Below are 13,948 nucleotides of genomic sequence, written 5' to 3' on the forward strand. Positions count from 1 at the left end.
AGGTAGTCTAGCCCTGCCTCCTCTGACTAGAGCTCCGCCCCTTTTTTGCCACTGACTGTTAAAGGCAGAGGAGGGAATAAACTCAATGACAGAGACTCAAAGAGAAAACACTGAATCTGAACTCATCAGTCTGAAGGCATGTTACTGCCTCTCCTCCTCTACCTACTGGTTCTCACACCAGAATGGACAGAATATGAACAGAGCAGAGACAGGCATGCTTGTACACGGGTCTTTTCAGCAGGGGTGTGAGAGAGAGAGTGAGAGAGAGAGAGTGAGAGAGAGAGAGTGAGAGAGAGAGAGAGAGCCTGAACGTTTAGCGGAAAAGAGCTGGACTGTCTTATAATTACACACGTCTGCCTTTGTATATGAGATTATCCAGAGTGTCTCTGGCCCTGATGGTACGATGGGCGTTTATCCGTCTCTGGCCCTCTGGTTCTGACTCACGTTGGGCCTGGTTTTTGGCCCGGTTTGCAGTGTACAGTTTTATATTCAGTGTTCATTGAGTTGCTTTTGAACTGAAATTAAATTGTTTATCTTTGCTGAAGAAGTGGTGCACGCCTACATGGAAAGCCGTGAAATTTGATATATGAAGGTTAATGAGGAATTGGGAACGTGTTTGGTCAGTGAGATGGTTTAATGGGTTTGATTCGGCAGCTTGCTGTGGAGACTTGCCGTGGTGCTTTTGATATCCCGCGACGCTTTGTTGCTGTGGTTACGGCTGGAGTGTGCCACTTTACGGTGAAATCGAGTTTCTGTTTTACACGCCCGGAACCGTTAAACCGCAGTGAACACGGCGCAGAGCCTGAGACATAAAACATCTGGATCCCTTTTGTTTTATTTGGAATAAATTATGCTAACTAATGAATTCATAATTGATTTTTCTTTTTTTCGTGTGGTGTAATTGCAGCCATTTCATATCCACACAGCAGGGGAGCTTATATGTCTATACATGCTTGTGTGTGTGTGTGTGTGTGTGAGAGAGAGAGAGAGAGAGAGAGAGAGAGAGAGAGAGCGCGTCAGGGAGGGAGGGAGGGAAGGAGGGAGGGTGAGGAAGAGAGAAAAAGAGAGAGAGAAAGCTTTTCTGTGGAAGCTAATCCACTTTGTTCTGTCTCTACTGGGTCTCTCTGCACTGGTTTTGTCTCTGCTGGGTCTGTACTGGTCACATCTGGAACCTCTGAGACTGACTCTAGTATAAAAGGACTGGTCGTCCACTAGGGATCAAACGGTACACAGTATGTTGTCAAACCGTTTGGTACATCCCCTACTGCTCAACACGCAAACGTGAACCGTGGTATTACGATATGCTGGCGTCTTTCCCATAGCTTCCAAAACTTGCTTGTTGCGCTGCAGACGACATGTATGTTGTACATTCATATCCACAGAACATCTCTGGAGCCTCTCAGAATTTCCCTGGTGCCTGTGAGTGCTCTGTTTGCAAAGATGAGCTGGAGAAGAAAGGGGAGACTAACAGATGTTCTCTCAGCTGTGACAATGACGAGCGCTAGCCAGACAGAGAGAAGCAAATTTGAATAGGCACCACCGTCTCTCAAATCTTCGGGTGGAGTATTGGGGACACACGGAGGGGAAAAATTTTCAAAAAGATTTTGAAAATCAGGTTGTAATATTATGAGACTAAAGTTGTAATTTAATGAGAATAAAGTTGTCATAAAAAGTCGAGAGGTACATGAAAACTGTGTCATAAACGGATTACTTTAGTAACTCTTTTTGGAACCAACAAAAACGCAACTGATCGTCACTCGGGCTTTTTGAATTCTGAGGCGCAGGTGCACTTCCTGCACACATCACCAATACACAAGTCACCTCATTGGACAATGAGCCTGTCAATCGTCACTGACCTGTACTTCTGTGTTCTTCCGTTAGTTTGGTAGCGACCCTGAATCTCGAAAACCTTTGGCGCCATGCCAGCCAATCCGCTGGACGCCCAAACTTGAAAGAATCTGGTGGGGTAAACTTAGGCATTCTGACTTCTTAGTGACTTATTTTGACACCATGACATAAAAAGTCGAGGGGTACGTGAAAACTGTATTATTAAGTTATGACTCATTGAACAATGAGCCTGTCAGTCGTCATAACAATCCAATACCTTGACAAAAGTCATAATATTTCAAGAGAAAAAATATTATGAGAAGTCATCATTTTACGAGAAAAAAAAATCATTATGTTTTGAGAGTAAAAACGTATTAAAGTCTAAGTCAATCGATTTAGGGTACATCGGTTGTACCCAACCTTTCACAATGCATTGTGGGATACTTTGAGTGCACTATAGAGGTTATAACAATTCTCACTACACTTTTGGACGGAGTAGTGAGTGATTTCAGACACAGCACCTGTACTAGAATATTAAGTTAACTATAAATTTCTGGAAACACGATGGCTCAGTAAAACACGGAATTTATTATTAATAATAATCTTTTAATAATGTCCTTGTGTAACGCAATCTCGTTCCCCTGTATGTATGAGTCATGCATATGTGGAAATGACAATAAAATCAGTCTAAGTTCATAAATTAAACCTTAAAAGTGTCGAAAGAAGATCAAAGTCGCCTGTAAAGGTTGAGAGCGCCACACTAGCGAAACAAAAATGATTTGTTGGTTTTCAAACCTTCAAGTGAAACTATGCGTTGTCGCTGAAAAACAGTTAGGTTTAGAGCTAAGTGCATGAACAGCTTACTCCAGCAGTGAATGTTATGCTTGGCCTACAGAGATTTTTTACAAAATCACAGTACTTCAGAAACATTATCAGAAGTATACGGTAACACTCCAGCCGTTTCTCTATGCGTTCTTCTCTGCACTTGCGTTCTCGTAGACTTGTGAAACGTCACCAGTCAAGGTTGAAATACTGTTCCAGTTCAAATTTGTATCTATCCAAGTACAGATCAAATACCCAGATGTGTTCTCAATTCGTGGAATTTATTAAGGATGCATCAAGACGTGACTTTCTGTGGATTTGGGTTGTCAAGTTTCCCAGAATGCATTTCACACAAATTGCTGGCAGTGGCGGCAGACGAACTACCACATAACTGTAAGTTTTGTATTATGACTGTTGTTCTGTCACCAAATGTAGTTTTTAAGATTTTTCAAGCGAGAAAGTAATCTGCATATTTCAAATATGGGTCGATAAATACAGCACCTCCATTAAATGTTCACATACGTTACATCTGCAAGCGGACCCAGTTAGCTCTATCTGAGCTGTGACGTCAGCAAGAACACTGCTGTTCCAAAGCGTACTTCATCCAACCGTCACCGGGAGTCTGGACTCCCGAGTTGAACTTGCTGGCCCGAACTCCCAAGGACAGGAGTCCATACTTGACATACTCCATATTGAGAAATGGCTTCTATCTCTCAGTGTAAAACCTTACACATTCTCTGTGCCGTAAATTGTTTACGCATGAGCCAGACTGGACTTCCGGACTTTCCTGTTTCCATGAAAATCGGCCATTGCACAAAAATCAACTGCTTTTACATATTGCAGACTGGACTTCTGGAATTTCATACTTCCGCATAAATCGGGCAGCAACAGGGCCTAATAATTATGTACACAGGACCGGCGGTACATATGCACGAGTTTCATCACAGTTGTTGTCAACAAGAGTGATCTAATACTTATTTGCTATTTGTTATGAGTTATTGACTTATTTGTCCTTGCTGTCCTCAGCAGCCGCTACCGTTGCTCGCCACTGATGCAGTCACAGGCTCCGTCAAACACCTTTGGTAGAGCCACTGCTCCACAAAACGCCTGTGCACGTCCCTGGTAAAAGGCCAAGAGTCCGTTCAAGGCCGGAGTACATATCACAGGGAGTTCACCTCCGCCAGAGACCAACCTCTCTCCTTATAATGTGAAATGTCTCACGTTTTAACATGAAACTCTTCAGGTAATAACGTGAAAAGATCTTGTTAAAATGTGAAAAACACAACATACTTTCACAATAAACTTTTTCGCCTGAGGACATGATACGAATCCGTTTCTCTTTTTCTGGCACGGCAGCAATACGCTGCTGTAAATCAGGGAAAAAACACATGAAATGAAATATTAAAGGCCGCTTGAAAAAAGTAAGACAAAAACATATGGCAAAAGTAAGATAGTAAAAGATCCCCAGTTGTATTTCCAATAACACGCCATATCAAAATGATAAAGCAGATATGTACATTGAAAAAAGCATTTAAAACAACATGTGATGTGAAATATGAAAAGCAAGTTGAAACGGAGAGGTTGTAATGAGTCATTAGGTCTGAGAGAAAGGGAGCAGTCTCTCTCGAGGTAGAGAGACTTCCAAAAGTCACTCCAAAAACTGCTGATTCCAGGAGAGGGGGACCAAAGTTTCCCTGCCGCTGTTTGACATTCTGCTTCTCTCCTCACGCTGACAGAGGAGAGATGATGAAGCAAAGCACAGGTGTAGACGTAAACCAGGTTGTCATGACTGCTCCAGGTGTAGGGAATCGGGTCCATCTTCATCACAGACACAGTGGAAGAAAGAGGAGACACGTGACAGCAAAGGGGGTGAAAGAATCTTCCAGTGCACTGTAAAGAGAAAAAAAATGAACTGACCATGAGAGAAAGAAAGACAGTTCAGTTCCAAATGTTGAATTAACGCCATGTACATTGCAGAATTATAACATGTGCTCTTAACAGCCCCCACCTGTCGAGCTCAGTTTCCATCAGCTCCTCTCTGTCCTGATATTCCCACTGCTCCTCCACCTCCATGCGCTCCTCTTCAGATGGAGAAAGACTCTCCACACTAATACGGACGGGCTGGTAGATGAGTGTGAGGCTGTGATGATTGTCTGAGTGAGAATTCATCCTCCTCAGATCCACATCTCTAACCTGAACCCACATCGTTGTCTTGTAACGATACAAATATATTTTCACCCGTTACTGTCATAAATGATCTTCTTAACATGATTCAACATCTGAGAGTGTAGTTTGACAGAATTCCATACTTCACCCGAAGGTTGTATCGTTGCTTTTAAAATTGCATTCTAAAGTTCAATTAAGAATTTCTTTTCTCGAGAGAGGAACCCAGAAAAAAAACCGATACGTCTTAGGAAACGTATGGGACAGAGGTTGACAGGAATATGCGTGTAAAATTGCCTGTATGCAAACACATTCTCCCCAAAGTTTACAGCCAGTAGAGGGAGCATTTCTCCCGAACAGAAGCAAAGCTGGAAGAGGAACGCAGGTCTGTAGACAGGCACGAGGAAGCGAATCCAGCGAGCCGGTCACAAGCGGGAGATTAGAAAAGAGGGACAAGTTTGCAGGCTATTGTAAATCATGTAAAACTTACCTGCGAACGCAACAGAGCCTCTTCCTTATACTTATGAAAGTTGTTCCTCAAGCGTCCAGTCTGAGTTGACTTGCATTTGATGCCTCATTTATAGGCTGCCACGGCTTTGTACTTTGGAACGCAGAATGAGTGCGGTAGCCGCACAAGTGACAATGCCAGTGCGGTAGTCGAACAAGTGACAATGCCAGTGCGGTAGCCGCACAAGTGACAATGCCAGTGCGGTAGTCGAACAAGTGACAATGCCAGTGCGGTAACCGAACAAGTGACAATGCCAGTGCGGTAGTCGAAGAAGTGACAATGCCAGTGCGGTAGTCGAAGAAGTGACAATGCCAGTGCGGTAGCCGCACAAGTGACAATGCCAGTGCGGTAGTCGAACAAGTGACAATGCCAGTGCGGTAGCCGCACAAGTGACAATGCCAGTGCGGTAGTCGAACAAGTGACAATGCCAGTGCGGTAGCCGCACAAGTGACAATGCCAGTGCGGATGCCGCAGAGAATCTGACATGTCAGGTTAGAGGACTGCCTTAAACGTCACGTTCCAAGAGTTCGGGATCCGAAAAAATGACATTACCATTTCGGAATCCGAACAACTGGCATTGATGACATTCGGTCCCGAACACCACCTTACATGTCACGTTACTCGCGTCACTTTTAGTCAAGCGTTCCACCGCGAGTTTACCGTTCCATTTTTAACGGGTACGAGTGCCGAGCCAGGCGTTCCGAAAACAACTAAGGAACTGTTTAGCCTCATAGAGAAGCAGGTCTTAGACGATCAACGGTCAATTGTCTTTTCTGCCTCGGCTCGCGTCTCCGACGAACAATAGGAGGACGGCTGATAGTCACGTTTGTCAGTGAAATTTCGGACAGTCCGGACAGTGCACCAGTCTGCTTCTTGGTTGGACAGACACTTGATTGGGTGCTTTTACACATTTGCAGGTGATTCTGACGCTGCTCTACTGCTAGACCTTCGTCCTGGCAGGATTCGCTTTCTGCCTCGCGTCCCTCTGTGGAGCAGCCAGCCCTATGTACTCACGGTAACAGCGACGAACGAGGAAGTCGCATGCCTGCTGGAACGCATGCGGTGAACGCTGTGACAGTGGATAACACACTAGACACACGGACAGTGCAGTCAGATGAGGGCTGTCCCCACTGTTCCCTGCTATGTCAATAACTTTCAAATCAAGTGTACTCAGAGGAATTCAGCAGCTCCTCAAATGAGAGGAGGGATTAGGATGCACAGTTTACGAATCTCACAAAATATTACAGACATGAGCATTGTTATTGTTATTTTTCCATTTTTTTTCTAAAAGACATGAATTTAAAACACTAAGTTGAAAGACAAAGGACTCTCAGTTCTTTAAGTAGTTCTTTTTAGTTTGGCAAATTTATTAAGCTGATCGGGAGGGGGGAATACACATGAAATGAAATAGTAAAGGCAGTTTGAAAAAAGTAAGACAAAAACATAAGGCAAAGGTAAGATAGTCAAAGATCCTCAGTTGTATGTCCAATAGCACGCCATATCAAAATGATAAAGCAGATATGTACATTGAAAAAAGGAGTTAAACATCATGTGATGTGAAATATGAAAAGCGAGTTGAAACGGAGAGGTTGTAATGAGACATTAGGTCTGAGAGAAAGGGAGCAGTCTCTCTCGAGGTAGAGAGAATGAGTGCGGTAGCCATGGCTTTGTACTTTGGAACGCAGAATGAGTGCGGTAGTCGAAGAAGTGACAATGCCAGTGCGGTAGCCGCACAAGTGACAATGCTAGTGCGGATGCCGCAGAGAATCTGACATGTCAGGTTAGAGGACTGCCTTAAACGTCACGTTCCAAGAGTTCGGGATCCGAAAAACTGACATTGATGACATTCGGTCCCGAACACCACCTTACATGTCACGTTACTCGCGTCACTTTTAGTCAAGCGTTCCACCGCGAGTTTACCGTTCCATTTTTAACGGGTACGAGTGCCGAGCCAGGCGTTCCGAAAATAACTAAGGAACTGTTAAGCCTCATAGAGAAGCAGGTCTTAGACGATCAACGTTCAATTGTCTTTTCTGCCTCGGCTCGCGTCTCCGACGAACAGTAGGAGGAAGACTGATAGTCACGTTCGTCAGTGAAATTTCGGACAGTCCGGACAGTGCACCAGTCTGCTTCTTGGTTGGACAGACACTTGATTGGGTGCTTTTACACATTTGCAGTTGATTCTGACGCTGCTCTACTGCTAGACCTTCGTCCTGGCAGGAGTCGCTTTCTGCCTCGCGTCCCTCTGTGGAGCAGCCAGCCCTATGTACTCACGGTAACAGCGACGAACGAGGAAGTCGCATGCCTGCTGGAACGCATGCGGTGAACGCTGTGACAGTGGATAACACACTACACACACGGACAGTGCCGTCGGATGAGGGCTGTCCCCACTGTTCCCTGCTATGTCAGTGACATTCAAATCAAGCGTTCTAAGAGGAATTCAGCAGCTCCTCAAATTAAGTTACGTTTCCGTGATTGCACACACACACTGTTAAAAGTGATCAGTGAATTTGTCCTCTGCCTTTAACCCATCCAACACACCAGTAGTAAACACACAACAGACGCAGGAGCAGTGGGCAGCATTCCTCTCTGCGCCCTGGGAGCATTAGGTAACAGCTGTGCTAGGTAACAGAAAATATTTCAGCCATGAAGAAAAGAGAACAACTGTTTCTTCCACAAAGCCGGTAGTTAGCGCTCTCTAGACAGCTCACTGAACCACCGTGACATTCGTCACGGGCGTCAGCGGCATTTTGTGCCTCTCTCTCTCTACACGTCACTGGTGCCCACATATGCGCGTGCATGAACGCGAGGTACACTTGAGAGTGAAAATGAAATGGAATGATGTGGAGGACAAGGTGATGATTAAATTAGACATACGGCATAACAAGTGTGAAATAAATCAGAAGTAGACTAACATAGGATAATAAAACAAAAATACAGGGTAAAAGGAGAGTGATTTTTAAAATATGTAAATAATAAAAGGAGAAATACAGTAGGGTCCAAAAGTCTGAGACCACATTGTAAATCTCCAATATTTACATGTAAACCTGAATATAATCAGAAAGTTTGAAGATTCAGAAACATTAAGAGCACAAGAAGTTATGTCATGTAAAATGAAGAAGAAATTTCTGGTGGATTTTATCTACTCATCAAAGGCTCATTCAGATAACTCAACTTGCAGCCAGTGTTCACCTGTTATCAATATGGCTGTGCCTCAACTTTCCGGCAGATGGTTGGTTACTAAGTAGCATCGTGATCGTGCAGAAAACAGCATCAGAACTAAATGTAAGAAGTCAAATTTTCTTTCTTTCTCCTACTGCTCTCCTTTCCTCTGGAATGGTTTACCTACAGAAGTTAGGGAGGCAAACTCTCTCCATACCTTTAAAACCAGACTAAAGACTTATCTATTTTCTCAAACTTATGCATAATGTGATAATATGATTAAAGTAGGTGAATTTAAAACACTAAGACAAAGGACTCCCGGTTCTTTAAGTAGTTCATTTTTTCTTTTAGCAAATTTATTAAGCTGATCGGGAGGGGGGAATACACATGAAATGAAATATTAAAGGCAGTTTGAAAAAAGTAAGACAAAAACATAAGGCAAAAGGTAGATAGTACAAGATCCCCAGTTGTATTTCCAATAACACGCCATATCAAAATAATAAAGCAGATATGTACATTGAAAAAAGGAGTTAAAACAACATATGACGTGAAATATGAAGAGCAAGTTGAAACGGAGAGGTTGTAATGAGTCATTAGGTCTGAGAGAAAGGTTCTGTCCCCCTGTGATCGTGGAGGAAAGACTTCCTAAAGTCACTCCGAAAACTACCCATTCCAGGAGAGGGGGACTAAAGTTTCCCCGCCGCTGTTTGACACGCTGCTTCTCTCCTCACGCTGACAGAGGAGAGATGATGAAGCATATCACAGGTGTAGACATAAACCAGATTGTCATGACTGCTCCAGGTGTAGGGAATCGGGTCCATCTTCATCACAGACACAGTGGAAGAAAGAGACATGTGGCAGCAAAGGGGGTGAAAGAATCTTCCAGTGCCCTGCAAAGAGAAAACAACGAACTGACCGTCAGGAAGACCAAACGTTCAAATGTTAAATGAACACCATATTTACTCCTGAATTCTACAATGTTCTTTTATCAGCCCCAACCTGTCATGGCTGGGTTCAGTTTCCATCAGCTCCTCTCTGTCCTGATATTTCCACTGTTCCTCCACCTCCATGCGTTCCTCTTCAGATGGAGAAAGACTCTCCACACTAATACGGACGGGCTGGTAGATGAGTGTGAGGTTGTGATGATTCCCTGAGTGAAAAGTCATCCTCCACAGCTCCATATCTCCAGCCTGAGGCCACGTCGTTTAAAGCCCGCGTCTTGGCTTACTGGAGGTTCGATGTTTCTCCTGCTTCGTGCTTTGTCGAAGTGCAGATATCAGTGTGAAGAACAATCATTTCAGGCGATGATTTCGGACTCTTCTCCTCGTTGCTGTGAGGAGAGAATAGTGTGACAATTAATTTTGTTTACTTTTATAGCACTTCGAAGGCCTCGCCCACTTCAGTTTCAGGCCCTAACTTCAGGACCCGCCCCTTGCTGCTTGCAGCCCAAGTTCCAAGCGATCGCTTTTGCCGCTTTGGGACTTTAGCCCTGTCTAGTTCTCCGTCCACACTGTAATACAGGGCCGCTTTCAGCATTGCAACTGAGAACAAGCCGGCCTCATTATACTGCATTACCGTTTGTGTAATACTGCTACTACGAAGAGCACAACAACTACTACAACAACTAATACTAATATTTTTAATAATAACAATAATAAGGAGAAGAATGATAATAGTCATTTAGATATGAAAGTAAACCGTAAACACGTATAAAGGCATTCTTAAACATATAGGTAACTTAAATCCATACATTTTACTCTCAGATTATATTTTACACACGAGTAAACAGCAGGAGCAAGATCTAAACCGACGTTAGGCTCCATTCTCACAGGTCGTATCCTTCAGTCGAAACGGCGAGACTGAGAGTTAAAAGACATGTAAGCCTGCCCGGTCACCACGCACAGTTATGGTGCAGCTCAGGACTCACCTCCAGAGAGAGCGAGCGCACCACTTTTGCGTGGCGGTTCTGTCTGTCGTGTTTTGCCCCGTGTATGCAACTCCGTATTCAGCACAATATTCGGTGGATCGTGTAACCGAAAAGCCATCAGACTCCGAACAGAACTCACAAAAAGACGCTGACATCCTCAAAGTTGCCGAATGTTACGGTGGTTTCGGCGAGCTGTCCAGAGAGATGGAACGTCCGGCTTTGTGGAAGAAACAGTTGTTCTCTTTTCTTCATGGCTGAAGTACTTTCTGTCACCTTGTACGGCTCTGATCACAGACGGATAACAAATGTGAAATCTGCCAGTGGACTGAGAAAAAGTATCATTGTCAGGGAGCGGTCTCTCTCCAGGTAGAGAGAATGAGTGCGGTAGCCATGGCTTTGTACTTTGGAACGCAGAATGAGTGCGGTAGCCGAAGAAGTGACAATGCCAGTGCGGTAGTCGAACAAGTGACAATGCCAGTGCGGTAGCCGCACAAGTGACAATGCCAGTGCGGATGCCGCAGAGAATCTGACATGTCAGGTTAGAGGACTGCCTTAAACGTCACGTTCCAAGAGTTCGGGATCCGAAAAACTGACATTACCATTTCGGAATCCGAACAACTGGCATTGATGACATTCGGTCCTGAACACCACCTTACCAACACCAACTCCGTATTCAGCACAATATTCGGTGGATCGTGTAACCGAAAAGCCATCAGAACAGAAATCATAAAAAGACGCTGACATCCTCAAAGTTGCCGAATGTCACGGTGGTTTCGGCGAGCTGTCCAGAGAGATGGAACGTCCGGCTTTGTGGAAGAAACAGTTGTTCTCTTTTCTTCATGGCTGAAGTACTTTCTGTCACCTTGTACAGCTCTGATCACAGACGGATAACAAATGTGAAATCTGCCAGTGGATTGAGAAAAAGTATCATTGTCAGATCATTCAGTCGCCCACTCTCCAGGTTCCTTGTGTTCTCTGAGCTTCCTGGATCGCCGAAGTCTTCGTTGCCGCACCGGGCGGGTCCTGAAAAACTGCTCGGATTTTTCCTCCCGCACGGACGCCACCTACTTTACCAGCACAGGTGTCTATTCGCAGGTGCCTTCGGCTGAGAGTAACCAATAAACGACAGCGTGGGGCCTAACGCAGAAGTGCCACGGTTAACGACGTGACGCTGATTCGCTCTGTCTCATCAAAGTGAAAGTGAACAGGAGAGCCAGCTGTAGGAAGTCAGAGAGCTGTAGGATTGCCAGAGAGCTGCATCGAAAATTCGGACTGAAACTCTCGGCTGCTGTCGACGGCACCAGTCTCTTTCTTGGTCGGCCAGAAATGTGACTGGGCGATTTTACAGGTTTGTAGGTGATTTTGACGCTGCTCTACCGTTTGTGCTGCGTCCTCGCTGGAGTCGGTTTCTGCTTCACTGAACGTCCCTCTGTGGAGCAGCCAGTCAGTCTTATTTGTCCTCGGTCACAACTACCAAAGAGGAAGGCGTACAGGAACACAGAGGCGGAGAACGCTTTCGCAGTGAAGCATACACTAGACACAGGGACAATGCAGTCAGATGAGGGCTGTCCCCACTGTTCCCTGCTATGTCAATGACTTTCAAATCAAGTGTACTCAGAGGAATTCAGCAGCTCCTCAAATGAGAGGAGGGATTAGGATGCACAGTTTACGAATCTCACAAAATATTACAGACATGAGCATTGTTATTGTTATTTTTCCATTTTTTTTCTAGAAGACATGAATTTAAAACACTAAGTAGAAAGACAAAGGACTCCCAGTTCTTTAAGTAGTTCTTTTTAGTTTGGCAAATTTATTAAGCTGATCGGGAGGGGGGAATACACATGAAATGAAATAGTAAAGGCAGTTTGAAAAAAGTAAGACAAAAACATAAGGCAAAAGGTAGATAGAACAAGATCCCCAGTTGTATTTCCAATAGCACGCCATATCAAAATGATAAAGCAGATATGTACATTGAAAAAAGGAGTTAAACATCATGTGATGTGAAATATGAAAAGCGAGTTGAAACGGAGAGGTTGTAATAAGACATTAGGTCTGAGAGAAAGGGAGCAGTCTCTCTCGAGGTAGAGAGAATGAGTGCGGTAGCCATGGCTTCGTACTTTGGAACGCAGAATGAGTGCGGTAGCCGCACAAGTGACAATGCCAGTGAGGTAGTCGAACAAGTGACAATGCCAGCGCGGTAGCCGAAGAAGTGACAATGCCAGTGCGGTAGCCGCACAAGTGACAATGCCAGTGCGGATGCCGCAGAGAATCTGACATGTCAGGTTAGAGGACTGCCTTAAACGTCACGTTCCAAGAGTTCGGGATCCGAAAAACTGACATTACCATTTCGGAATCCGAACAACTGGCATTGATGACATTCGGTCCCGAACACCACCTTACATGTCACGTTACTCGCGTCACTTTTAGTCAAGCGTTCCACAGCGAGTTTACCGTTCCGTTTTTAACGGGTACGAGTGCCGAGCCAGACGTTCCGAAAATAACTAAGGAACTGTTAAGCCTCATAGAGAAGCAGGTCTTAGACGATCAACGTTCAATTGTCTTTTCTGCCTCGGCTCGCGTCTCCGACGAACAGTAGGAGGAAGACTGATAGTCACGTTCGTCAGTGAAATTTCGGACAGTCCGGACAGTGCACCAGTCTGCTTCTTGGTTGGACAGACACTTGATTGGGTGCTTTTACACATTTGCAGGTGATTCTGACGCTGCTCTACTGCTAGACCTTCGTCCTGGCAGGAGTCGCTTTCTGCCTCGCGTCCCTCTGTGGAGCAGCCAGCCCTATGTACTCACGGTAACAGCGACGAACGAGGAAGTCGCATGCCTGCTGGAACGCATGCGGTGAACGCTGTGACAGTGGATAACACACTAGACACACGGACAGTGCAGTCAGATGAGGGCTGTCCCCACTGTTCCCTTCTATGTCAATGACTTTCAAATCAAGTGTACTCAGAGGAATTCAGCAGCTCCTCAAATGAGAGGCGGGATTAGGATGCACAGTTTACGAATCTCACAAAATATTACAGACATGAGCATTGTTATTGTTATTTTTCAATTTTTTTTCTAAAAGACATGAATTCAAAACACTAATTAGAAAGACAAAGGACTCCTAGTTCTTTAAGTAGTTCTTTTTATTTTGGCAAATTTATTAAGCTGATCGGGAGGGGGGAATACACATGAAATGAAATAGTAAAGGCAGTTTGAAAAAAGTAAGACAAAAACATAAGACAAAAGGTAGATAGTACAAGATCCCCAGTAGTCTTATTTCATCATTTCTTTGGAACAGTAAAACACCTAGGATCCAAAAATGATTGTTACAAAGGCCTAAGATGCATGGCGGGATGGCTCTGCCAAACTTATATATATATATCACTGGGCTGCAAACATCAAAAGCCTATTATACTGGCTATGGGATATGTCCATGGGATATAAAGGCTCTTCACTCTCAATAATAAAGGAAAACTGGGAGGAGGATTTGGGGACAGACATAACTGAAGATCAGTGAACTAAAATACTTAAAAGAATTC

At 44.4% G+C, this 13,948-nt stretch overlaps 1 protein-coding gene across 1 annotated transcript in view; it reads left to right on the plus strand.

Moving 5' to 3' along the window:
* Positions 1-142, plus strand: part of LOC115828974 (histone H4 transcription factor-like) — a 5,680-nt gene extending 5,538 nt beyond the window's left edge. Inside the window, exon 6 of the mRNA XM_030793081.1 lies at positions 1-142. This exon is cut by the window's left edge and continues 371 nt beyond it. Coding sequence (XP_030648941.1) covers positions 1-11 — 11 coding nt within the window. The 3' untranslated portion in view covers positions 12-142.
* The last annotated feature ends 13,806 nt before the right edge of the window (positions 143-13,948 follow it).

The sequence above is a fragment of the Chanos chanos genome, chromosome 15 (genome assembly GCF_902362185.1).
Source record: "Chanos chanos chromosome 15, fChaCha1.1, whole genome shotgun sequence".
Taxonomy (NCBI): Eukaryota; Metazoa; Chordata; class Actinopteri; order Gonorynchiformes; family Chanidae; genus Chanos; species Chanos chanos.